The sequence below is a fragment of the Tympanuchus pallidicinctus genome, unplaced genomic scaffold, assembly GCF_026119805.1.
Source record: "Tympanuchus pallidicinctus isolate F22 unplaced genomic scaffold, pur_lepc_1.0 scaffold27, whole genome shotgun sequence".
Taxonomy (NCBI): domain Eukaryota; kingdom Metazoa; phylum Chordata; class Aves; order Galliformes; family Phasianidae; genus Tympanuchus; species Tympanuchus pallidicinctus.
Window position 1 is genome coordinate 5,949,593 of NW_026294744.1, and position 27,012 is coordinate 5,976,604.

The 27,012-nt window shown below is 40.1% G+C and overlaps 1 protein-coding gene across 4 annotated transcripts in view; it reads left to right on the forward strand.

Moving 5' to 3' along the window:
- The window catches only part of SCUBE1 (signal peptide, CUB domain and EGF like domain containing 1), a 204,167-nt gene that overhangs the window by 146,110 nt on the left and 31,045 nt on the right, over positions 1–27,012 (forward strand). For all 4 annotated transcript variants that reach the window (XM_052690637.1, XM_052690638.1, XM_052690639.1 and 1 more), the window contains 2 exons: positions 4,465–4,587; positions 26,193–26,309. In XM_052690637.1, coding sequence (XP_052546597.1) covers positions 4,465–4,587; positions 26,193–26,309 — 240 coding nt within the window. The remainder of the gene's footprint in view (positions 1–4,464; positions 4,588–26,192; positions 26,310–27,012) is intronic.

Genomic DNA, 27,012 nt, shown 5'->3' on the forward strand with positions numbered 1-27,012 from the left:
GTTCTGTGGCCTGTTTTATAAAGTACTTTGTGGTCTGCATGCATCACGGAACTAATACCTGTGTCAACAAGGCAACAATAGTTATAACGGTTAGGGAAGAGTGGTGATTTTTAGAAGCATGAGAAAAGAGAAAGAAAGAAAGGAAAGCAGAGGAAAATGCCATGAGTGGGAATAAAAAGCTAAGAATTGGCAGATTAGCCCACTCTGAAGGAATATGCCTACCAATATCCCCTGAATGTTGGTAATAGCGTAATTAATCTTAACATGCTGTCTTTAGCAAAAACAAGAAGGGCATGACATTCCTGTAATTATTTTTGGTTGATCTTGGAGTATATTATTTTCCTGGAGCTAGGTAGCATTTTAATGCTGCAAAGGATTAGACAGACAGAATCAGTTCAAATATTTGTCCAGCCATTGAAAAAAGCAGCCTAACTTCCGCCCGAGATGAGGCTTTGGGAATCTCCATATCCATCATTGTTTAAGAGCTAAGCGAAGATCGCATGTTGATTACCCTTTCAAGTTCTATTTAAGCAGCTTATGTGGAAAGCTAAATTCTCAGTTACTTAAAATCACTACTTTTTAATTTGTTCTCTGACTTGTGTGTGGCAAGGTAAAGCTTTCTGAGTTCATAGCACATATACATTCATGCATTCACTCGCATCCAGATCAGAACTAGTGTCTTTTTAACATGACTTATGCTAAGCAGAGCTTGAAAAGCTACAAAGTGAAACAGGAACAGTCATTCCATCAATCTCCACCAGACTTCTGTGGTTTGTCCTTAGTGTGTTATTGGTCTGTGTCCATTTGTGCAGAAGCTGTCATTTGGTGTTTGTAGCAGATCCATAGCTTGTATGAGCGAAGAATCGTTTAAATATATCAATGATCTTGCTACATTAAGAGAAGTCCATTTGGATTTCATTGCTAATGCATTGCAAGCCCATCAGACCCGCTGGTCTGAAATGACCAGAGTGTTGTGTAAACACTGATTATCAGAGCATTTCACATACAGCCCTTGTGGAGAAATATAGCTCTTTATATACTCTTGTATTTCTAGGGATATGGGGGAACAGAGCACTGTGGAAAGTTTGAACCATTTTTATGCAACTTGCATAATCAATTGGAAACAAGCCACTTCAGAGCTATGTGTGAAAATAACAGTTTTATAATTTCTACAGACAGTCCCAATCATAGAAGATAATATGGAGATTTGACAAAGAAATTTCAAATCTGGTAGAGATATCGTGATGGGTTTCCAGTGTGTTTTTCTTCCCCTGCATGGTAGGCAGACATGCCATGGAAGCATACTCTCTGTGAAGTTCACAGGAGCCACCTGACAAAGGTGGGTACCAGTCAGTTTAGAGATAAATGGGCTCCCCTTTCTCACACAGTGGAATCATTTATTTTCACATGGCTCATAACACAAATTATTTATAGCTGTGGAAAGAAAAATAGTGGGGATATAGGCTTGGTGCAATTTCTGTGAACCAGCTAGACATGATGTGGTTGGATACTGCTCTCTTTCAAGTGAAATGCAGCAATGTACTGCTCTCCATAGAGTGAAATAATTTTTACATGCCTTGTCAGTCTCGCTATGGCCATGGAAAGAAATACAGTGAAAGCAGAGACACTGGCGCTGTTTGTGTTATTTAGAATGTTTTTGCAGCTAACAGTTTTGACCTCTATTCTGTTTTGATGGTCCTGGTTTCAAAAGGCCACACCATGTCATCCAGCGAGAAGAAATGAATTAAAACTTTCTTTTCCTGTGGACTCTCCCAGGTTTTGCATAGATCCTGGTTCAGGATTACTCCAAAGAATTGCTGGTGTAAAGCTGATATGCTGCATTGTCAGTGGAATTGAAATGGATTAACAGCTTCAAACCTACCCTCTGAGGCCAGGAAGGTTTCATTTCTGTCCCTTGTGGACTGCAGAGACCCTGAAAAAGTTAGCGAGACTGTAGTCTGGAATGTAACATGTGAAATCCAAGGGCTATCATTTAAAACATCAATCCTTCAGAATGGTGTTTGACGGCTGCAAGTAATTTCTGCTTCATAGCCTAGAGGTCATGTTGTTCTTACCAAGGGTAAAGGAGACCTTCCTCATGACGGATGACTGTTCTGTGTGTTCATGATGCACAATATATTAGCAGTTTTAATTTACAGTTTAATTTGTCCAAAAGTTTTGTCATGGCAAGGTACATCTGTGCTGTGAAAAAGGGTGGAGCAGTTGTGGTAATCCATCACGAGAAGTGTACCAGAGACCCAGTTAACACTTGTTGGAGCTAAGAGAGAGAACTCACCAGAATGGAAATGGCTGGGGAACTAGGCCAACTAGTCATGTATTTTCACCACTGATCTGTCCCTGTCCTTGTAATCATAGCTGAAACCAGATGGGTTGCTGCCTACAGTCTCACGCTGTTGTGTAGAGCAGCCTGCAGTGTAATCTTCACTAGGTCAGGCTGGGAGCTAAGGTTATCTGTCCTTGGCTATTCTGTTTCAGTCACCAGAACTTGAGGATCACAGACAAGAAATGACTCCTGCTATCAGCTCACTTTGAGGCTCTGTTACCTGAGACAGAGATTGCATTTGGGCAGTGCACTCAAGGCTTGATACCACCACAGCTGCAGTCTATCATTTTACCCTCCTGCTTTTAGTAGCATTGAATGCAAAGTCCACTCCTGTGCAGAAGCAGATACAAAACCAATAAAGTGTAGTATTAGTTCTAAGGTTTCATTTCTGTTTTCCATATGTCCAGCTCATTGTGCAAATTTTTTTCATTATACATGCCATTCTTGTTCATTGGAGACGTACACCCTCCTGAATGTATTTTTTTTTGTGTCCATGCAGCAAAGCACCATTTAGGAAAGTGGGCTGAATTTGCTTCTGAGCTATTAAAATTTCTAGATTAACCTCCTCACTCCTCTTGCAGACATATTTGGCTGCTTTTTGTATTCCATGCGTAGAAATGTGGTAAGAGCCTTATTACTTTCTCATGTGTGTAATCATATTTTCAAAAACGAGTGAATAACAGACCCTCAAAGTCATCTTAAATTTAAATCATTCTAAATGCCCCCTTCACTCACTAGTATCATGCTATACTTGATAAATTTCCATCTCCACGTTTTAGTTCCTAGCTTTGTGTTCTGCAGGAGTTGCTTTTTAAATGATCAGCTGTTTCTTCAAAGTTTCAGAGCTTATAGTAAGAAACTTTTCAGTAGCAAAGATCACATTCCACTTATTTTTCTGAAGAATCTCATTTTCTCTTCCAGAAGTATGCACCAAGGCTCTGACATATTGCTTCTTTTGTTTGCATCTCTAAAAAGGCCTATATTTTTGCAGTATTATTCTCCTGAAAAAGTAATAAGTTTGGGTGGTTTTTTTTTTCAGAAAATCTGCATCCACATTTTGGTAAGCAGGGAAGGGTGGAAAAGTGCCCTGCATTTCAAATGAGGTTCTGTGAGCTATCATATCCATGTTACACAAGCTTTTATGGACTGGGCATTCCAGATTTTCAAAACTTTTAGAAGTTATAAGGTGTAGGAGGTAGATTCAAGGTGGACCTCAAGGATCACCAAGCTCCAACCCCCCTGCCACATGCAGGGACACCAACCTCCCCGTTTAATACCAGACCAGGATGCCCAGGGCCCCAGCCAACCTGGCCTTGAACACCTCCAGGGACAGGGCATCCACAGCCTCAGCCTCTCTGGGCAGCCTGTTCCAGCACCTCACCACTCTCTTGGTAAAGAACTTCTTTGGATATCCAACCTAAATCTTCCCTCCCTCAAATTAAAACCATTTCCCCTTGTCCTGCTGTTATCTACCCTTTCAAAGAGTTGATTCCCCTCCTCTTTGTAGGCTCCCTTTAGGTACTGAAAGGCTGCAATGAGGTCACCCTGCAGCCTTCTTTTCTCCAGGCTGATGGAGAGCCCAGCTCCCTCAGCCTGTCTTTGTAGGGGAGGTGCTCCAGCCCTCTGATCATCTTTGTGGCTCTCCTCTGGACCCTCTCTAACATACCTTTTCATTTCTTTATATAGTAATAATGGAAGTATTTTGTGATAAGTCAAATGGGTTTTACTTTGTGTTTGTTGTTATTTCATTTTTTCAAGTGTTCTCATGTTTTGAGAGTTTCTGTGTTAGGGGAGATATTAATGTTTTAAGCCGAAGTCTTCTGTTAGGTAGATCACTACATCTACAAAGAATCTTCCCTCAATAGTTTTTAACATCAAAATACCTCAGTTTGGTCATTTACTTTTTCCACTGCTGACAGAAATACTTCTGTCTCCAGAACAATTCAGCCATAGGTCTTTAGTAAGCCTTGCCAGAAAGGTTTGGGAACGGATGCATCCGATGAACTTATTTCCTAAAGGGACAGCAGCCTCCTTGGGAATCTGTGTAAACTCCTATACTCCTGACTTAAAATACTCTTTTTGCAGTCATGAACTAAATTTTTCCCCTTCATTCCTTGCAGATATTGATGAGTGCTTGGTAAACAATGGTGGCTGTGACCATTTCTGCCGAAACACAGTTGGCAGCTTTGAATGCAGTTGCCAGAAGGGCTATAAACTACTCACAGATGAACGGACCTGTCAAGGTAATACATCATTTATTTTACTCTTTATATAATGAAGTTGTTAATTTCAATTGATGACTTTTTTTTTTTTTCATTGTCAGGGGGAATGTAATTTTATATTAGAGATCTTAATCACACTGTCATAGGAAGTAAAGTTAGAAAATACCTACTAGATTTTGATTTTCTGAGGTTGTTTTAGAATATTTTTGGAAATTTCTTGCTTCATTGTTTTCAGTGTCCTGCTGAAACAGGAAAATCCCTGTGGTGTAGTGGAATTAGCAGAGGCAAAGATTCTAGTGTTCATGTCCTCTAATTTGCTGTGATCTCTGTGGGACAGAAGTATACCTTATTTGCAGTGAATTCATTTGGAATAACTTACTGGAATAGAGCATTTGAAATAGCTAAAGTGAAAAAACAGTCTAATTTGTGAGCTTACTTTTTCTTGATAAAATTAGTTTATAGAAGGAATTTTGAAAGAATCCAAATGAAGTATGATTTATGTCATGTTTGTTGTGTGCTTCGTGATTTGTTACCGAAGTCATACAATACTATAAATTCTATGACTAGTTAAGTGTGTAACTATTTTAAACGTGTGAATTCTATAGCTTTATGCTGTAGAAGCCTCCTCAAAAAGACTACAAAGATGAGGATGCATTATTTGAAATAGAAAGGGAAGAAGGAAATACTCATGGAAATTTTTCTACTGGGATTGCCTTTTTATTCATACATGATTATGTGCGTGGGTTTTGAACACATAAAAGTTACAAAGTCCAAAACAGCAGTACTTTAAAGCTTCTTTGTTCATCAACAAAGGAGAAAAAAAAGTCTGAAGATCCATACATCTTTCCAGAGGTTTTGCACTGCATCTCATTGGTACTTCTGTTGCCTAGGAAGCCTACTGCACCATGAGTTTGTCAGTGAGAAGTCAGTGCAAGGTTACTTTCATGCTAGGACATGATGGGAAAAGCTCAGATTAGCAACAGTGAGTTCCACATGTTTAGATAGAAATAATGTTGAGTCACATCAGAAAGTTGTAAGTTGCCAAGTTTTGATACACCTGCTAAAAATGGAGACAAAATTTTAAAAAGAAATATTCCTTTCATGATGCCTTTAGAGATAGTTAGGAATGCTTTCTGTTTCTTGAGTTTCTTATGTTGTAACATGCTTTCACTGTCATATCAGTAAGAGGTTTTGCCACTGAAGTCATTGTGAGTACAACAAGGAAGAACTCAAGACCTGCATTCTTGTTAGGCAGTAGCTAGTACAAAATGTATTTGTTCATGATGCAAAGTCCTAGTAACAGACTTTGAAACCTACCTATAAATAATCAGGTACTTGTGATAATGAGAAACTGGAAGCAGTTCTGTAAACCTTGTTTGTGAAAGTTTTGCTTCTTTGTGTACCTGGGATGCTTAATGAGTGACTTGTTGGTAACAGTACATACCATGCAATGAATGAAGCAGTAGCTCATCTTCTGCTAACCTTCATGGTCAGACAAGAATTGTTAGCTCAGAAATACAAACATCACCTGGCCATCCTACTTTTTTCATTGTCAGTGGGCAAGGGTGGGCACTCTGCCTCTACAGGGTATGTTGATTGACCTGTCAACTGTAGCTTATCTGTTGGCCCAACAGCATGATTAATGCAGGCTTGGAGAATTCTTAAGGTGGAGAATTTGCTTTGCTCCCAACAATGTAGGTCCTTCAAAGTGTGCAGTGGGGAGGACAGAGTTATTTCCTGTTTGAAGCCTGAGGTATTTGGATTCTGGAGACTGATACAGCAGCTGTGGTATGATGCCAGCTTTGTTGAGGGAACACTCCTCAATAATTTAGTTCCTGTCTGGTGCTTAAGGTGGTAGTAGGTGATTCAGGCAGTCAGAAAGCCTACTAATAAAGAAGGAAGGTAAGTGAATTTATAGATCAACAAATCATTGATGTGTGAACCACCTGTACTTCATTGCTCCTCTGCAAAGAGAATGTAGTTAGTGGAAGTGTTTATAGATATTAATGTCAGGTCTGACAGAAAAATGTGGTTTGGGGTTAGTGATTCTGCTAGCATATAAATCATCCATAGCTTTTTTGGGGGGTAACAGCCATTCAATATCAACCATAGAACGTTACTGAGAGATTAAAAAATATATATTTTGGCTATATCATCCTTTTCAATGTATGAATCAAAAACATTTAATTTGACTCCATAAAACTTGTGTTATGTCTGTTGTTTTGATTCATAATAAGTTTTTATGACTTACGATTTTGCTGTCAGTGTTGCCTTTCTCCTCTGGTTTCCATTTTGAAACTAAAGCTTATTGTCAGTTACAAATCAGTGTTTACAAATATTAATTTAGGACCTTGGAGTGTATGTTGTTTTGGTCAAAGCCCTATTTTATTCAGATGGCCTTCCTAGTGTATAGGGAGTTAATCTTCAAATGAGTCCATCATTCACATCCAGAAACAGATTCTGCTAATTTTAGACAGAATGTCCTTTCAAACAATTGGTAAGCTTACCCTTTTAAGACCTGCAGAATCCCTGGGTAAGTCTGTGTTTGCATCTGATTCAGAGCAAAGAGTCTGTAAAGAAAAACAGCCATAGATACACTGTTTGTGTTAGCAATATTTTTCACACTGTTGAAAATACAAATAAGCTGCTGCTACATAATTTTCTTCATGTGATTGTTAACTTCAGCATAAGACAATTTTCAGTGTTTCCATAAAAAGGTACCAATAGAATCATTGTGAAATGCTAAGGTTGTCCCATGTCACCTCATTTCATTGATGTCTTTTCATTGCAGACCCTCGTAGACTCATTGCAGAGCTGAAGGGCCAACTTTAAGGTTGTAGGGAAATTGTATCAAAGCCTCAGACTTTGTTCTGGCTGTTTGCTTAACTCCCACCCCATTGTGCAAAGTGCCTTACACACATTCATTGTCTCTGTGAAGGGGAAAATATTTCTCTCTCAGTTTTTCAAGCCAGAAGGGTGAAGTCCAGTATAGTAGCTTGCCTCAGATCATATCTGTGAACACCTTGACAGTACGGAGAATAAACTTCAAGTTTTTGTGAATCTACCCTGCTTCTTCATTACAAGACAAAAGCAAAAAAAAAAAAAAAAAAAAAAACCTCTCCTGTATTTGTGCTCATACTCTGCAATGAAAAGTCATCATTTTTCAGGAGCTCTGAAGCTTGCTGATTGCTTGGTGCCACTGGCTAGCCATTCCACATGGAGAGTGCTTGTGTAAGCAGTCCTTGCGTTTGTAAAGGGAATTAAAATGTTCTGCATTTGTCTGTTTACAGCTAAACCATTTTTAGCCCTGGTTGCAAAGAAAACTATTGTCAATCAGAGATTACTCCTGCTAGGGAGTGGTTCTCACGCTTACACTCCTTGTTAGACAAGGAGAATGTAGGGGGTTTCTTCCTTTCTCCTCCCCTGCATTCCAACCATTTAAAAGGAAACTTATTTGTAACCCAGAAGGTAAAGAATCCACACTGCCTTGACAGTGATATTGTGGAGGCTAATACAGCTTTCCCAGAGTCTCTCTTTTCATGGAAACTTAAAAATAGATTTTTTTTCACCTTTGATGGCAAAATCACTGTTTGGCAATATCAAATACATCTACTGTATATTGGTTTAACAGATCCCTTAAGCCTAAAGTATTGTAAATTCATTAGTACTGGAAGAAACCATTGGATCTGTTAATATAAGCCTTGCAAGAGGTCTGCAACTTCTTTGAGTACATAACACAATAACTTGGCTATATTCATAGCAAGCATGTCTTGTATTTATAACCTTTGTGGTAATTAACAGCAGGACAACAACTCAGATTAGTTTTAGAAGCACAACAGCAACAAAACAGCAAGCAAGACTACTTAAAGCTACAATGAATGTATATAAGTGCAGACATAATTACCTTAATCCTCAGCCATATGAGTTTTAAAGCCAGTTAACTTAATTGCTTATTAAGTTTCTGTTTGTTGTGCAGTGATGTTGAAAAAAATTCTACAATAAGCACTCTCTGCTCTACTCAAGTTCAAGCTTCATTAAACACCCAGAAAAATGTGTGAAATTCCATCATAAATAATTTTCTCTTCCTGCTGTAGGAATTGCCTTCTGCAAGGGAAGACAAGGAAAGACAGCAAAACTCATTTGTCATAACTCTCCAGGGAGTGGTAGAGTTGAAAAGATGAGTTGCATTCAGAAAAAAAAAAAAAGAAAAGTGCTTTTAGTGGGGATGTGCAGTGAACAGAATGTAAGACTCTGGGCTGCTAAATCTACTGCCATCCTCTGCCCCTTTCCACCTCTGCCGAAATAAAGCCAAATCCTTGCGTACTGTGGAATTTAACCTTATGCAGGAAGCAATTCAGTGCCTCAAAAGTGAGTTTAAGTAGGGCTCGATTGCTAGATCTCACAGTCATGGTGCTCAGCCTTAAAGAAGGCTCTCTAAGTAGCCATTTCACCAACCATTTCAGTTGATACAGCCACTGTAAAGGAGATGATTGTTCGCCAGGCAATAGCACCCCTGTAGCACATTAGGAACTACACACTAGGTTACAGCATTTTTTGTTTCAATGTATTCCTGTTTGACTGTTGATTATTCTGTAGTACTCTCCTACCAGATTTTAAACAAGTGTAATTACTATTTTGTAACCAGGCACTAGAGTGCAGTGCCTCCTAGTCTGCTTTTGGTAGTATTGGTGTCTGTCAAAGGGGAACTCAATAAATTTACAATGTAAATTTGTACAACACAAAGTCCAAAACAGAATTAGGCTCTCTAGCTTCATTATATACCAACTTCTTGCTCAAGTAAATTTCTATGGGCACATGTTGCTAGATGTTTGTGGTTTTATAGCACTACAGAATAACCAATAAAGCTTGAGTATGGCTGATTTTTTTTTTCCTTCTCAATATGAGAAAGACTTGAGCACATCCATTGTCACATTAGTGTATTTGGGCTCTTCTTTCTCTCTTTAAAAACAAATGTACTTCTTATGTGCTCCACTGTATCCTTCCATTCTGCCTTTCCAGCTTCGCTTCCAGACAGCTGTTCCTCAGAAACTTGACACACGTGGAGTAGAACACTGCAAGTAGTGGCCAGAGCCAGGTATTTTGTGAGCAGATATTGAGGCAGTTTCCTTAGTAACTCTGCCATCATATTGCAATGCGAACCTGTAAAACACCTCAAGTATTGCCCAGCAGGTTGTCTTTGTTTCTCAGGTTGTCACTGAGCAGAAGTGAAATAAGATTTGAACCCAACCTCAGGGCTGCTTTGTTATCCCTATCTGAGCCTATGATCAGTATGTTAGAAGTATGCTTCACATAGAGCTACTGATGAATACCTGCTGGGAGAAGCTTCATTCCAGAGCAAGAGAAAGAAAATAGCTCCTTGAAAAATACAGCAAATATCTATTATCCAAAGATCACACAGGTCTGATCTTGAAACACTGTTGGGTTAACTAGATATCTAATCATATCTCATAGCATCTGTCTTTTCAATTACTTGTACAAAATATGTAGTATTAGCCTTCCAAGGTCAATTATATCATGGTATCTTCATTTTGAAAATGGGCATGAAATGAGGGATTAATCGTACAAGGAACGACAGATAGAAAGTGTTTGTGGGAATTATTTTTGGCCTAAAGAAGCCCACAGAGATTAATTACAAAGATCTCTCTATACTCTTCTGTATGGAAGCATTGATGATAAATATGGCTGGACAGAACCAGTTTAATCCCAAGTAAATTGATGTATCCACACCAGCAGCACTGAATCATCGCATTTCTTGGATGTAGAGGGACCAAATTAAAAAATAAAAAGGAGGCAGAGATTATTTTGTCCCCTGTCTTACATAACAGTGACCCATATTTGATCATGTAACCCAGAAAAGCAATTGACCTGGCCCTAGTCAAATAACCTGATGAAGGTCGCAGGATGAGGGCACACCACTTGCATTGATTTATACAGGACAAAGCTACCAGTGTTAAGGTACTTAACTGAATGCATGGGCTGGAATATCTGTCCCTTTCTCTCTCACACTACATCGTGAAAACGGAGGACAGGGAGAATCCTGTATCCCGTATCTCATTTCAAAAACCTGAGGAAATTCCTTGAAGTGAAGGAATGCTGTAACTCTCGCAGTCAAGCCAAGATACCTTTTTACCATAGCGCTCCTCCTGTGACTCTTCATGCTCTGAGCAGTAGCTGAGTATATTCTAGTGCAGTCTCAGTAGCAGAGAGCTGTGGGAAATGTGGTTACAGCTGCACCAAGCAGCAGTAAAGGGACTGATGAAATCTTTCAGCTGATCTGTATCGATGCTAGATCTGATGTTTTATGTACGTTACTTTGAAAGACAATGGGTGAAGCCCAGACCCTTCAGGTTCAATGGGCCAATGTCATTGTTTAGCCAACACAATAGTGAAAAACGTTAAAAAGTTTTCTTTCGTTCCATCCCTTTCTCTCTCTTTCTCACTCACTAAACAAATAGAATAAGCCAATTTAACCTTTCCTTTCTTTCTGGAGTGGCATCAACAGTATTATTCTGTCACAGCTTCACAGCCAGGTAGGAGGACCCAAAGAAGATACCAACAAAAATGTCACTGCTTTGCATGGTTTGTTTTCTTCTTAATATTTAAAATACAGTTTTACCTGAACCCACCCATACCTCTCACTCAGGATGTTAGACTCATTGTCAGGACTAGGCTGCAACTGGTGCAGAGTGTCAGCAAGCCTTAAGGGAGCTGCTCCCTGTGTCGCTGCAAAGGAAGGGGATAACAGGGATCACAGAGATCATCTGCATCATGGGGTGAGTAGCAAGCAGGCTTATAAATCCCCTCACTGACTTCTACCTGAGTTGGCGTATGCATTTGCTTCTAAGTTTCATGTCATCAGTATTCAGAAAAATACACAGGGCTTCAATTAGTTTTCACTTCTATTATTAAGAAAGCTGTGGTACTCAGCAGGCTCCTGTGCTCACACTGCAGTCACACTAAGGGAATCTGTTGGTCCTTGTCCCATTAAACCACTTGAACAGAGTAAGTCAGTGCCGTTGCAGGAGTGAGTAGTGAGAAAACAGGATGAAGGGACTCAAGCTATCCTGTATCAATACACATTTGTGTGATGCACATGAAGGAGAGTGATTTTGCATTTATGCACTCTTACATTCATCCACATCAAATAGCCATACTGTAAGATATAAAATACATTTCCTTCCTTAGGCTGATTTGCAGCCAGTTCAGCTGCAGATGTGGGCCAAGAACCAATGAGAACCAGTGGCACACCTGAGGCAATGCTGGGAGCTGCTTCTGGAAACCAGGAAGGAAATTTGAGATAATTTCCCTGTCACTGATCATGTTCATTGCCTATGCAGATTTTCTCCTAGGCATTGAATGTCACTGAGCCTTATAAAAATATCTTACTTATGACAGGCACCATATTGTTGCTAGTGTCAGGTTAAGAAAATACTCTGCTGAGAGGCAACACGTTGCACTGTTGATGAAAGGAGGAATACATCTCAAACCCTTCCTGTTACACATGTTGTTTGCTCTTGGTGTCAGCGAGATTGTGAATAGTGGTAGAGTCTGCCTCTGTGAGAAAAAAAGAGTTGCAAGATCATACCCAGAAACAATAAATGCCTCAGGCATAAATTATATGCAGTTCTAGCCAGTACAGGTTTGTTTGCCAAGTGATAGTATCTCCCATGCTGGTTGTAGCAATTATGTCTGCTGAAACACGAAAACAAATACATTCCCCCCACCTCCAGTTTTCCTCTCTGCAGCACATACAGAGTTATCATAAGTTAATTTTTTTGATTGCTGCTGCTTGAAAGAAATATTAAACCTCACAATCTGGGCTTTAAATCAATTCCTAATGGGATGACACTTACTGTGGGGAGGGCAGCTGGGGCAAATTATTCTACCTCTATTTTCCCATGAAGCTTCTGACACAGGCTACTGTTGGAAGATACTAGATTAGTTTGACCTCAGGTCTCATTCAGTATTGCAGCTCGTATGTTCCCGTGTTAAACTCTCTAACATATATTGCTATCAAATTGCTTTCTACAGCTTTGTCTGTTCCCCTCCCTGTGGTGTTGTGCGTGGGAAGCCAAGTAAAATGTTCCATTAATGCTTAGAAAGAGAATTTGAGGTATATTTTTCATTTGATTCTGTAGGATTTATTGTATGCATAGTGCAGAAATTATGTTACTGGACTAAAATCGTATGTATTAATGAATTACCAGGATGTGAGTCAGGCTTGGAATAGCTTGAGCAGGAAGGTAGTATTCTTCCACAAACAATAATATGTTGATAAATTGTGCTGAAAGCTGTAATTCAATAGGAGTTGCTTTTAGAAAGAACCACAGAAGGACTGTATGTATATGTATTCTCCAATATTTCAGTGGTGCACTTTGAGATAATGCCATGATACAGCTCTCTCTCATTAAATTGCCTTAATTAAGATCAGGAATCCTTTATACTAAATGCTGTGCAGATTTGCACAGGAGTCAGTGGCAGACCATGAATTACAGGCAGGCAATCAACAAGCATGTGGCAGAGACAGGAGATTCTCGATCTCAAGACAAAGTTTTCTAAATACTTTCTAAACAAGCCTTTGAACAGCAATTCTTGTATATTAAGTGGCCATCAGGAGCTTGAAGTTAGCTGGGGATGCATGATCAGGACAACAGGAGGTGAAGTGCTGCATCTGAGTTTTTGGTTGAAAACTGAAACTGTTGTTATACTTGCTCTTTCAGCACCATCAAATAACGCTAGAGCATATTTTGACCCAGAGTAGTCCCTTGTTCCTTCAAGGCAGACACTACTCAGCTGTGATGGAGACAGCTTGGCAAGGAGAAGTTTTTTCTTTCCAGATATACGTCTAAAAAGCAAATGTATTGCAGGAGAGAGGGAATATCCTTCACTTGAGCTAAAGCCTTTTTTGTTTGTCTCATCGGGTTTTTAACTTGCTCTTACAAAGCTATTGTGTAAGTACAGGTTTGAGCAGTCCTACTAAACATGTTTATGTTTGTAGGAAAACAAATGAACCTGCCTGAAGTTTCTTTTAATGTATTTCTCCTCTTTATATGTGACTTCTCCTACCCCACACACTTGACATTGCAGCATAGTTTATTGCCGTAATAGCAGTAGATAACTCAACTTGCCTTTGCCTTGGAAAATGATTGATTTTGGAAAAGGATATGTTTGCTTATGCAATCTTGGCAATGTTTTGATTAAAGTACTTTGTTTCCTTAAAAAAAAAAAGTGTTGGGAAAATACTGACTTTAATTTCATTTTATATTGTCCTTGCAAAACAATGGTAAGACGATAAACGTAATATAAGCCAAAGCCAATTGCCTCCTACTGGGTTCCTCAGATTGAGAAGCCTGAATACAACAAAGCCCTCATGTAATGGGGAGGAGTGGGAGGGGTGAGAATGAGGTAGGACAGGTAAACATAGACCCAAGAATAAGGATTATGTTTAGGAAGTCTACAGACTGTCTGAGCATTTACACTACTTCAGTCTCCAGTTTTAGAAACTTCATCACACATGAGTCTTTTGCCTTTATCTTTCTACATCTGTTCCTACTTGTATCCCAGCAAATTCTACCCTCCAACAGCCTTGAGGCTGGGAAGCCCTTGTGTTGCCCCACTGAGTGGTTGTATCCAACTGTCACATGTTGAAGTGAGTTGGCCTATACAAGTGAGTTGGCTCAAGAGGATTTTTATTTTCTTACTAGAAATAATTCTGTGTTTCAAAAGCCTGTCTCAAACACAGTCTCTTCATAATCTGGTGAGACCATTAAGGTAATAACACGAATGTCATAAAGATGTTGGGGGTGGCAGCCTGTACATGCACACTCCTTCCATGTAGCAACGATGATGTGATTGCCAAAATGCTCACACAGAGCACCAAGAAGAGCTGTCATCAGAAAGCTATACATTCTGATGCCCACAGTGCTACTACATTGGTGCTAGCATACGTAACAGATTAAAATTACCTGAAAATGCCATTGACTGTAGTTGCACTTGCATTCTCCAAACTAGGCATTCAGAGATAGAGTTTTAACTCAAGCTCATTTATTATAGCTATTCTGGCCTGCCTTTGGTTTGTCATCACTGAAAGGATGCAAATGTGTTTACTCTGTCTTGCTCTGACTCATGGCCCTTCATCAAGCAGTCCCAGACCTCCCTCATCTAATAGTGGGTAGATTTTGTAGATCATAGGAAAAATATGGAAAGGTGCTTAGCTCAGCTCATTTTCTATTGATTTTAAAAGTAATGGATTCTAAAAAGGCACAGTACTGTTAAAGATGCTTATATATTTCTGATACTATTGGCTTTTTCTGTATTTAGAAGGTTGCTGTGCACTACTCAAGCTCAGATCACTATAAGGCATTTTAAAATCTTTTAACAATCCTTTAGAAGTACATTTAAGAATTGTTATTCACAAGTATAACAATAAACAGACAAAGTAGGATGAAAGTAAGTGCCATGAGCTTGTGGTGAAGCTAAGTGTAGTGAGCTTGATAGTGAAAAACAGTAATTATATTTTAAATCTTCCTTTCCAAATGCCTTTTTAGAACACATCCCTTGGCTCTCTTCATGTCTGTGACCTTGAGCAGTCTTACTAATTTTATACCATTCTGTCTAGTTGCTAGTAGGATTTTTTCCTTGTCTATAAGAGACCCAGCAATCTTTCTCACCTGCAAAAGTAATTCTTTTCTTTTTTTAACTTCTTTAAGTACCTCCAGAGCTGTCTCTGGTGATTGATGAGTCTCTCTGCAAACTCCACTCCACTAGCTGAAGGCTCTTCTGCCTTCTCTGTCCCCTTTCCCCATCCCTCAAGTTTGGTCTTGCAGGGTTCCATTTTAGTGCCAGCTCTCTATAATGTTTTCGTCAGTGGCTTGGATACAAGACTTGAAGGCATATTGGGTAAATTTGTGAATGACACAAAACTGGGAGGAATTGTTGAATCGCTCAAGGGTAGAGTGGCCTTTGAATAGAGCAGTCACCGGTGTCATGAAGTTTAATAAGAGCGAGAGCCAGATTCTGCATCTGGGATAGGACAGTCCTGGGTCTTATACAGTTTGGGGAATGAGATGCTGCAGAGCAGCCCCACAGGATGGGATCTGCGGTTGTGATTTACAGCAAGTTCAATATGACCCAGTAGTGTGCCCAGGCTGTCAAAAGGGCCAACTGTATGCTAGTGTGGAGGTTTGGGCACCACAATATCTGAAGGACATAAAAATATTACGGAGCATCCAAAGGAGGGCTGCAAAGGTGTAGAAGGGTTTGGAGGGCAAGACACGGGAGAAGCAGCTGAGCCTCCTTGGTGTGCTCAGCGCAGGACAGAGGAGCTGAGGGCAGGCCTGATGGCTGCTGCAGCTCCTCACAGGGAGCGGAGGGGCAGCGCTGAGCTCTGCTGTGTGACAGCGACAGGGCCGAGGGAACGGCGTGGAGCTGTCAGGGGAGGGCAGCTGGCAGTCAGGGACAGGGGCTGCAGCACAGGACGGTTGGGCCATGGGAAGGCTGCCCAGGGCAGTGAGCATGGCCCCAAGATGCAGGACAACACTCTCAGACACAGGGTTTGAATTTTGGGTGGTCCTTTGTGGAGCTAGGAGCTGGACTCAGTGATCTTCATGGGTGCCTTCCAGCTCAGGATATTTTGTGAATCTATGAAATTTCTTCACTTGTGATACAGAAGTACTCAATCTAAAGGAGTCTAGAGACTGTCTGTACAGACAGGATATGAGAAGAGTGCCACAGATGTATAGGCAACTTGATGTGCATGCTCCCAGCTCTATCCTCAACTGCAACACGGATCTGTGGTCTCTCCCCAGCTCCAGAAACTCAGATAACCAGCACAGCTGGTCAGTAAATCACATGCTAAGTTGACTGAGGTTATCTGTCAAGTGATTTCACAAATTGGGATAGAAGCCATGGCAGTGTTGTTTGAAATATGGTCAGAAACAGGGAAACATCAGGCTAAGGAGAAATGCAGATATGTTCCCTGGTGTGAGTGACAAGGTGAAGGGCCTGCATGGAGGAAGCAAATGTTTCTGATTAGGTGAAAAGCACTGTTGCCTTCTACTCTCGGAGCCTTAGTAACCAGCATCAGTTTTCTCATTCCTCTGTCATTTGTTTGGAGCTGCTGACCGGTTCAGCTCAGCTGAAGAGAAGTGGAGGAAGAGGGAAGCTCGACCTGGCTCTTCTGACGCCAGACTCCTTTTCTAGTCCCATGAGCAGAAGGTTCCACTGCTGTTCTCCAGCTTTCCTTGCAGTACCAAGATTTAGCAAGTAGTTTCATGCTACCATGTTTAAAATACTACAGAAAATTACTATCTGCCAGAAAGAGAAATTACCAGGTAGTCTTCTACCATTATTCTTTGTTTGCTGCTTCTTACAAAAGAGAACATGGTGAGGTCCTTCATAATGCTGCAGAATTAAAAAAAAAAAAAAGCCAAAAAACTTTGACTTCGCCAAACAGCGGAGAAATAATAATGTAATGATGATGGCAGAGATGATTATGTATTTAATTATAGAAATGTAAAAAAAAAAAGGTCCAAATGCCACCAACTGTAGTCAAAAATACTCCCAAAGACCCCAAAGTTAGCTGCCAATTTTTGCCTGCCTGAAATTGCCAAATTCTGCAGTTTTTATCCAAAACAATAAATCTTCCCAGCCCCTAAGGCAAATCTTTTGGTGATCCAAAAGCAAGCAAATAGTTCTGTGGCTGATACATGAGGCGGAACAGAACAGTACTTACTGGGAGCAGAATTGTCTCTGCAGTGCTGACAGGAAGAGCAATGTATGGTGGTCAGTTGACTTGGCGCATGCATTAAGGGGAACACATAGGGAACAGATATTCACCGCCTTAAGAGGTTGTCTTGCGGCCCCATTTCTGCAAACACAAAGAGAGTCTTGAGGGAAGCTTGTGGAAGAGAATGAGCTTGTGGACTGTGTGGAAGAAAATTAAATAGGGAATTTTTGAAAGTAATGGAGAGGAGAAGGGAAAATTAATTTGCTGGTATGTGAGATCACATAAAACTCCCTTGGAAAAGTTCCTAAAGAAAGGATTGTATGTACTCTGGAGAGGGGGCAAACAGTTTAGACCTACAATTTTATTGCCAATTCTCGGTGTTTAACCTGCTTTCCTTCTGCTTTTAAACCCCAGAGACAGCACAGCCGTTTCCTGAAAGAGCAACTGGGCTCTTATGATAAGGTGTGATAGCAAAGATAAAGGAAACAAGTTGCCACTTGCCTTTAAAAACTCTCCCGATGGTACGGTTGTGTTCTTTCCAAGTGCAGTTCCTTTTGCTGTAACTTCTGCCTAAACAGTGGGAAACCAGCTGCTCTGATGTTAGTGACGGTGATGAGTTTGTTGGCTTAAGAGTTGTCCCCTTGGTGCACTGCATCAAAGACAGATCTGACTGCTGCAGATCCTCTAACCACTGAAGGAGCTGATGAATGATTACTGTCTTCTGAACTTAGTTGCTCTGATTATATGAATTAAGAGAGGCAGCCAGCCAGCCCAAGGGAACTACTTAGTTGAGTTCCACTTTCTTGTGTGTAACCTCAGACCCAGCAAAATACTACAAGAAATATATTGAGAGGTACTTGCTGGTTTCTGAAAGAATCAGGTATGCATTGCACTTTTTTAAGATAAGTTACTTATTCTTTGCCAGATTTAGCAACTAGAAAAGATCAAACTAATTTTAACTTTAAAAATTAAGCTGATGTAAGTGTCTAAGAGGTTATCTCAATAAAACACCTAGCCCATCCTTTCTGGGATAGAAATACTTTCCTAGGTTATCAAGCAAAAATGCTAGACGCTGCTTAAATGCAGGTCAGGCTAAATGAGCATGGTCATCTTGCTGGTATTAAAGAAACTCATTCTATCAAAATAAATGCCTGGTTTCTATCACACATAACTTAGAGGGCATTAGTCAGCTTCAGAAACAGAGTGGAAGTATGAGAACACAAAAAAGGAGAAATCAGTGATGTCCAGGCATTCCTTAGAGCAAAATATGAGTATCTGAAATCATCAGACCAGAATAAAAAACAAACAACTGAGACAACTGTGGCTCCTTAGCCTGCTCTTGCACTAAAGCTATGGTATTAATATTGCATTTAGGACTGTACAAAGAGAGAGAGACTTAGCCTTTCTTAAGAGTGATATAAGAGGCAGTTTGACAGCCTCAAGAAAAGAGATAATGGGTTATTGAGGTTATTATGGGTTACAGATAGCCAGTAAGTGAGGTGAAGACAAGGTGTTTCCGGGATCTCAATGTACTGAATAAAAACAGACATTGAGGGTTATTGAGACAGTGAGGCAGAGCTGTGTAGATGATTACATTTGCAGTCCTTATTGCAGCTATGGACTGGAAGGGGTGGGCTTCGCACTCCAGGCATTGTATGCCACTCTGGCCTAAACAAATGGAAACTGTGGTCTGGTTGCATTTTCCAAGGCATATGGCTGCTCAGCAGAGTGCTGCCTTCTTGCTTATGCAGCCTGCAAGAGCTGGCAGGCTCAAAACCTACTGCTGTGGCAGAAGCTTGGGCCTGCAAGTAGCTTGCAAAAGAGCAACCACCTCAGTGTGGTGAACCCAGAGGAATGTGTCTGTTTACTGAAGTTAAGCTGCTGCTGTACTGGAAAGCCTTGTCCTCTGAGACAGCAAGTATCTTCTGTATGTCACAGAGCTGAAGCTAACTTGTACCCAAAGCCCTCCAGTGGGAATGTGTCTGGAGGCACATCTGCAGGTCCTTACTGATTTCCACGGCTCCCATGTGGCAAAAATATGGACCTGCTTATAGCACTGCTGTCTAAATCTGTTGCCAGAAATTGGAGACATGTTGTTTGCTGTGAGTAGAATCAAGGGTTCAATTAAATGCTTTATCCAGACTGGGGAAACATTAATTTGATATGAACAAGTCTTTGGTTCTGATCTGAACCCTAGCAACACGCTTAAATAATGCATGCAGCAATTGTCTGACCTGTACTAGAGTGGGAATGAACCAGAATCTTGCAAAATTTGGTGCCTATCCCTGATGTAATAATAATTTTATTTTCTACTGCACTATCTCCTTTGTGGCATATTTACATGATAAGTCACAGATCTCTAATTATTTATTTAATCTCTTTCTAGTATATTTTGCACAATTTTTTTGCAGTTTATATAGATTTATTTGCTTTATTACCACTTTGCATTCTGAGAAGAAGTCTTCTATAATAAAAAGTGCATTTCCTTGCAAGCAAAATCAATTTCCTTCAGGAATCTCTCAGTCCCTGATTAGCATGTTACATTTGGTCATCACTAATCGCATAGTTGACTGTGAGTGCTAAAATTCTTAAATAAATAAGTCAATGTTACTCATAATGGATGGTTTGCACTTAAATTTCTGAAACACAAGATGTTACCCTGCTATTTAGACGCTTATGTTCACATTGAAGTATAACAATTTAGGCCAGATCTGTTTTTCTGTCGGTCATTAGTATGTTATTAACAATTAAGTCTCAGCAGCAAGTTTGATTGCAAGTGAGTAATGCAGTGGGAAGCCTACATGGGTGTGGTTTCTCAATTATTTTTAAAGGTTTGGGGTTATGGCTTTCCGGTTTCCTTCTTTTTTTCCTCTCCCTTTTTGTTAGCCCACTTCAGAAGCACTCAGTGGGAAAGCAGTGAAGCAGGAGGTGTGTATATTACTAAATCTTTCCATGTTTCCCCTTCATTGGTTTTGTTTTTGTAGACAGTGAAACGCAAGAAGTTAGCTATATGTCGTTCCTTCTACTTGGTGCTGGATGTATCCTAGAGTTATATTCTCAGATGGAGGATGTTTTTTTACTAACTGTGAACAGGACTAAGTCACTGTGGATCAGAAAACTTGAGCTATGGTGGAAACCCCTCATGTGGTGGCTATAGGAAAATAATACCTTTCCCAACAGTGAATTTAAGCCAGCATTTGTTGGAGAATGTAGCTTGAATCATGACTCCCTGTGGTCCAGCAACCACTCAGATTAAGATATGTGGTTTCCCTAATGTCTGTCAAGTGCTGTTGGAAACCACTCCGGCTGGGCTGTAAGGTGAACAACATTACATGGGTGGTATGAATTCCCTCCAGAAATCAGAGGATGGAGGGGAGGAAAGGGGAGACAGAAAATAACTTTCAGCCCAATATACATATAAAAAAGCATTAGTGTTTATTTTAAAAACGTCGTCTAACAGTTCTTTAGAATTTCTATGTATGTGTGCTTAATGAATGAGAAAAAGGAAAAGCTCTGTTTCTCAGAGAAACCAGCCACTTGGAAGCTGAGAAATGTGTGCACAAATGTTCTGCCTCACCTTGGGCTTGCTTTGTGTGCGTGATCGGTTGAGTGGGGTACTCCACGCTGAGTCTGCACTTGGTTGGGGCTTAAAAATAAACAAGGGGGTGTGAGAAGGCTGAAATAAGGCTGTGTATTATTGTCACTCACACTGCTTTCCCACTGCCCTGATCTATGGCTTTGTGTCCAAATGGGACACAGGACCAACCAGGACCATCGCTTCCAGCCTAGGCATTATCTGAAAACCAGGTATTCCTTGGTTTGCATGTGCTTCACAGCATCCTGGGCAGCACTTGTGAAATATAGATGTCTTTGCTGCTGTAATGAAGGTTACTTTAACTTAGGGAAGGCTTGGGAGCGTATGGAACAACGACTGTGATACCAACTCTAAGTATTAATGTGATACTGTGACCATTTTTGTCAGCATTCAGGGTGTTATGAGTCACTTTCACTGATGAAGGAATCAATAGTAGAAGTACTTATTTCCTATTCTTTTTTGTTTTACTTTCTATTTCTGTGCTCCTCCCCCCCGCAAAAAAAAAAAATCTATTTACATTGAATTTATTAAATTATTATTATTAAATAATAATTATATTTTACATATATGCTGTAATCCAGCAGCTATGTCTCATCTTGCCTCAGTGAATAAAAGCAAATCAAATATTAGATTGGTTCTTTGCCCATAGTGCCCAGAGCTGTTCCAATACTAAAACTGTATCGTAGCTTTTGATTGTCTCAAAGCTCTTCTTGTCTTATTCTCTATGGCACAAATAGCATCTCATCAAAGAATGATTTCCCCTTGCCATGTTCTTTACCAGCCTCATCTTTAAATATTTAGTGTTGAGCACTTTGCTAGCAATGCTAATCCTTTTTGAAATGTTCTGTGTTACACTAAAATTTTCTGGTCTTTGATTTCTTTTAATTACTCTCAAGTTTACTGTAGAGAAAAAAGCAATGGCAATTGAGAATATAAGGTACTGAATTTGAGGACTGGAAACAGAGTACAGAAAGAAGCCTTTCACTTCAGAACTGCTGGTAGGAATCCAGCTCAGTTTCAGACTTAGCAAAAATCATTACTGTGTGATGGCTTCTTGGTGCCCTGCTCTGTACAGTCACAAATGAGTCAGAGTCCACATCACACAAACCACCAGAACAATTAGTGCTACTGTAATTGGGGTCCTGCTGGCAGCATCAGTGGAAAAGGCAGGAACTGAGCATGGAAACTGAGCAGCTTTCTCCCTGCTCCTTCAGGTCACCTCTGAGACATAACTGTGTGAGGAAGCCTAGAAGAAAATAGCTCAGAGGTATCTCTCCTTCTGGAGGTAAATGGAAGACCTTACTTGTCAGTACTGACAATCCGACACACACTTACAAACATATTCAAGAAAAATAAGTATCATTAATGTTGAATGTGTGAAAGCCTGACATTTTATAAAATTTATTATATATCTATATATTATATATGTATTATATATATGGCTGAAAAACTAATTAAAAAATCCAAAGTTTTGGCTTAAAATAGTAGAAACAGGGCCAAACAAATATTATAAAGCATGACCACCGCTGGCAACAACCACTTCCCTCAAAAACAAAGGAAAATCCCACTCTTTTATTAAACCATTGAACAATCTGTTCAATTTGAACCCCTCCTAGGCAAAAAGGAAGGAGTGCTTGCACTGTTCAGATATTCTCTTTGGAGATGAAAATGTGGATTGATAGAAGAGATGTTGGATTTTATTCAGAGTTGATTCTTTGATGTCATGGAAGCATTGACTGGAAGGAGAGCGTTCAGCAGCACAGGGTACCAAAAACAGAGTACTTCAGGTTGGTCTGGGGCATCCGGGGTGCACATAAATCACAGAGCTGTGGAGGTTGGAAGGGATCTTTCAGGTCACTTGGCCCAGTCCTTGAAACTGGCACCTCTACTGTGTTGTCAGCTCCAGTAGTAGGGAGTTCCTCACCTTAGAATGATGTGCTACCACCGGAAAAGCTATCTCCAGCAGGAAACTCATCCTGTACTATCAGGGATGAATTTAGCTCTATAGTTTTTACAAGCTTCAAACAGTTAAACTGTGTGGATGTCTCACATATGTTGAAAATAGTGATCGATGTGATTGGAATTTCTGGGTAAAGAAAAAATAAAAAGAATGTGCTGAATTGGATGTCGGACTAGCAAACTAAGATTAGCATTAGCAATTCTGAAAGGTTCTGTGACAGATCAGCCCATTTGTGAATGCATGCCAAATTCAACTAGAATAGTCTAAGAACTTCAAGTTTCCAGTGCAGTTCCTTGAAAAGAAAAAAAAACGCTTTGACTTTTCACAGTAAAATGGTTCAAAAACTTAATTGAAATAATTCTAAGTCACTTTTAAAAGCACCTCAAACCAAGCAAGTTCATTTCTCAGTGTGAGGAATTCACTTTGACCCAATTAAAAAAAAAAAAAAGTTTGTGTGTGTGAGCATGTGCATGTGTTCATGGTGAGTCTGACCACAAAGCCAAAAGAAAACTCGTTCATTCCCCCACTGCTTCAGCTGTAACCTGCAACATACCTGCCTTCGTATTTTTGGGCTTCTTTTCAGCAGATAACACTGACAGATTGCATAGATGTGTTTGTACTAAAGAGCTGAAAATTGGATACCTGTGTTCTTTCCCAGTTGTGTGGTATGCACAATTTGAAGCCCAGATCTGTGGATATGGAAGAATAGAGTAATTCCCTGATCTTCAGCCTTATTTATACGTGATATCAGTGTATCGTGGGGGTAGTGGGAAATAAACACATCTTTTCGTGAAGAGAACTATTGCAGGGAGCTACAAAGAGGTGATGTCCAACTTCAGAGTTTCTGGGAAACTGAGAAATAATAGCACCTAGAACAAAGATTTCAGAGCTTAAAAAGGGATGAAAAAAAGTGCAAGAGGATTTGAGTATCCTATATCACACCATGGGTTTCTTTTAGCGGAGAGCATGTGGTGCATACTTTTCCCTTTTCTATGGCCAGTGCTGAATTCCTCAGGGGACTGGTGATTCTGCAGGCACTGCCCTGCGCAAAGCTCCATCCCTGGGCAGCATCAGCCCTGCCCTCAGCAGGCAGGAGCAGAGGGTGACAAGGGCTTGTTGTTAAGCAAGGGAAAAGCTGTGTGGAGGTTTTCCACATCGGATCAGCCAAAGCAAGAGGCTGAGTTTAGCAGGGGCTGGATTTATGAGAACGGTGGCACTGGTGGGATGAGAGGCTTAAATGGCTAAAAAAATCTTTTTAGAGTGGGCTTTGATTGTAATAAAAGCGTTTGTTTCTGCTAGCCAGTGTAAGCAATGTAGGTTTATGAGCAGCTGATATTTCGTGCAATAATTCATGCAATGGAAATGCATTTGTCTATCTCAAGTGTCTGTTGTTTGGCAAGCAGATGACTGGTCTTATTATTAGACAGACTGCTCTTTACGCAGGCAGGGAGGCTACAGCTCCTTGTTAATTTGAAGAAAAACCTGTAAAGTTCTGTGCCGTGATGCATAGCAGCACAAAGCAGTATGTGTGGCAGCAGCACATAAACCACACTGAATAAAATAATACAGGATAAGGTCACTGTTGAGAAATGTGAAATTATCCTTTTTCCAAGGTCCCTCCATGGTAAGTCAGAGGCCAGCAAATTGAACTACCTCTGCAAATTTCTTGCTGTAGTGAACAAGGCTGCATGGAATGAAGCCATGATGTATGATTCAGCTTGTTAGGCAGCAAAAATCCTTTAAAACTGTAACTCCAGTATTCATTCCCAAATGATTTTACTTTACATATTCATTTGGAGAAAACTGAAACAATTTGCCATCAATGTGTATTCAAAAGCCTCATATTTCCAACACTATAAAGGAAACCTTAAAAAGAAATTACTTCCTCAACTTGAATAGCGATACAGGAAAATGGATTAAGAATGAATAGATGCAAAAAAAAAAAAAAAAAAAAGAAGGAGATTCTGATTGTCTTTTTATATCATGTGATCATAGCAAGTGGTCGAGATGCACACCTAAAATTGTATAGTAGATTGTTCTGTTCGTTATGTATACTTCATTTCATGTTACACATTAGCCTGAGCAGTAGCTTTCCATGTTGTGAATTCTTTTTCTGTGCATGTTTTTAAACACTCAGAACTGGACATCATATAAAATATATCTGTTTACAACATTGTAAATTCATGTATAAACTCTCACAAAGCCTTTGGTTTTATGTACACATACATAAAAGCTTGATTTTATAGTTCTTGAAGTTAAGTATTTGCATTTATAATAGCATGAGGGGATCTAGAATGTTTCATTAAACATCAAAATTTTATAAGTAATTCTTGGATATAGGAATGGGGTAGCATACCATTAAGTGTATGTGATTTTCCACATTTTCCATGCACATGCTTTTCTGAACATGTACAGTGTGAAAGTCTCAGTTATGTGAAGTAATGGTGCTGCTCAGCTAATGTTCTTAATGAGCAACCCTAGAAAGTGTGCGAGCTATTAAAGAAATCCTATTCCTTTCCTTTATCCCTCAGGAGTATTGTAAGAATGTGATTTTTTTGTTTGCTTGTTTGTTTGTTTGTTTTTGAGAGGTACTTCTGATGCCGCTGTATTAATTTCTCTGGCCTTTCAACAAAAATTACCCAATAAAGAGGATTTTAGGAATATCAATTGTTTGGAGACAAAATTCACTCGAAGGTGCTGCTATTTTGCTCACATTGCTATTTAAAGTACCTTTAATGTAACAGCTTTTGGCAAGTCCATTTTCTGTGAGGAGTGCTGTCAAATAAAGCTTTATGTTGCCCTGCTCAGCAAAACCTTTGTACTGTCTTTGAAGTAATGTGCTGTTAATTGCTTTCTTCATAAGCTGCTGGATCGAAGAGTCTGTGTAAATAGGAGTTTCACATTAGTGAGCAGCAATAATTAGAGATGCCTGGCTTTTTGAAGGGGAAGAGGTCAGATTCTCTTCAATTAGGTAGAATGTGGACTTTGGACCAAGATTTCTTGTATCTTTGGTGCAGGGAGTCTGAGCTCCCCAAAAATCTTAATACCCTCACAACGCTGCTGGGTATTAAGGTTCAGAAGTTAAATGTTGCCACCTAATGGTGAATATTTATAATACAGTCTTCATGTTTAGTCTTCTGTTACCCTTCTCTGCATACAGAGTACTTTCTTTATAAGGGACTAAAGGAATGAAACAGATTGCATTCAGATTTTACATGAAATGGGATCTATCAGGAAGAAGAAGATACTGCAGCTGGCTGTGAAATCCCAGCCATTCATTTTAAATGAGTTCTAACTAATTAATGCTTTCTCTATGAATTCAGATATAGATGAGTGTTCATTTGAAAGGACCTGTGATCACACCTGCATCAACTACCCTGGAAGTTTCGAATGTCTCTGCCATAAAGGCTACACTTTGTATGGGCTGACACACTGTGGAGGTTTGGAAATACTTTTCCGCATCTGTTTGCTTGTTTGCTTTGTGAACTGTTTACTGAGCCACACGTTCTTAAGCTGAATATTTTAGATCAGGAGGTGATAAGATGAACCAAAACAGTTAAAGCTAGAGTAGTTTGAGCTGGGTGTCACTGAAATTTCAGTGTCTCAAATCGGCTGAACTATTCCCTGAAGAATGTAACAAACAATGGCCTAGCATTTTTGTTACAGTGATATACACAGCAGCCTCAGAACAGAATTACAGAATCACAGAATGGCCAGGGTTGGAAGGGACCTCAAGGATCATGAATCTCCAACCCCCTGCCACATGCAGGGCCACCAACCTCCCCATTTAATACTAGACCAGGCTGCCCAGGGCCCCATCCAACCTGGCATTGAACACCTCCAGGGATGGGGCATCCACAGCCTCTCTGGGCAGCCTGTTCCAGCACCTCACCACTCTCTTGGTAAAGAACTTCCTTTGGATATCCAACCTAAGTCTTCCTTCCCTCAAGTTAAAACCATTTCCCCCTGTCCTTCAGTTATCTACCCTTTCAAAGAGTTGATTCCCCTCCTGTTTGTAGGCTCCCTTTAGGTACTGAAAGGCTGCAATGAGGTCACCCCGCAGCCTCCTCTTCTCCAGGCTGATGGAGAGCCCAGCTCTCTCAGCCTGTCTTCGTAGGGGAGGTGCTCCAGCCCTCTGATCAT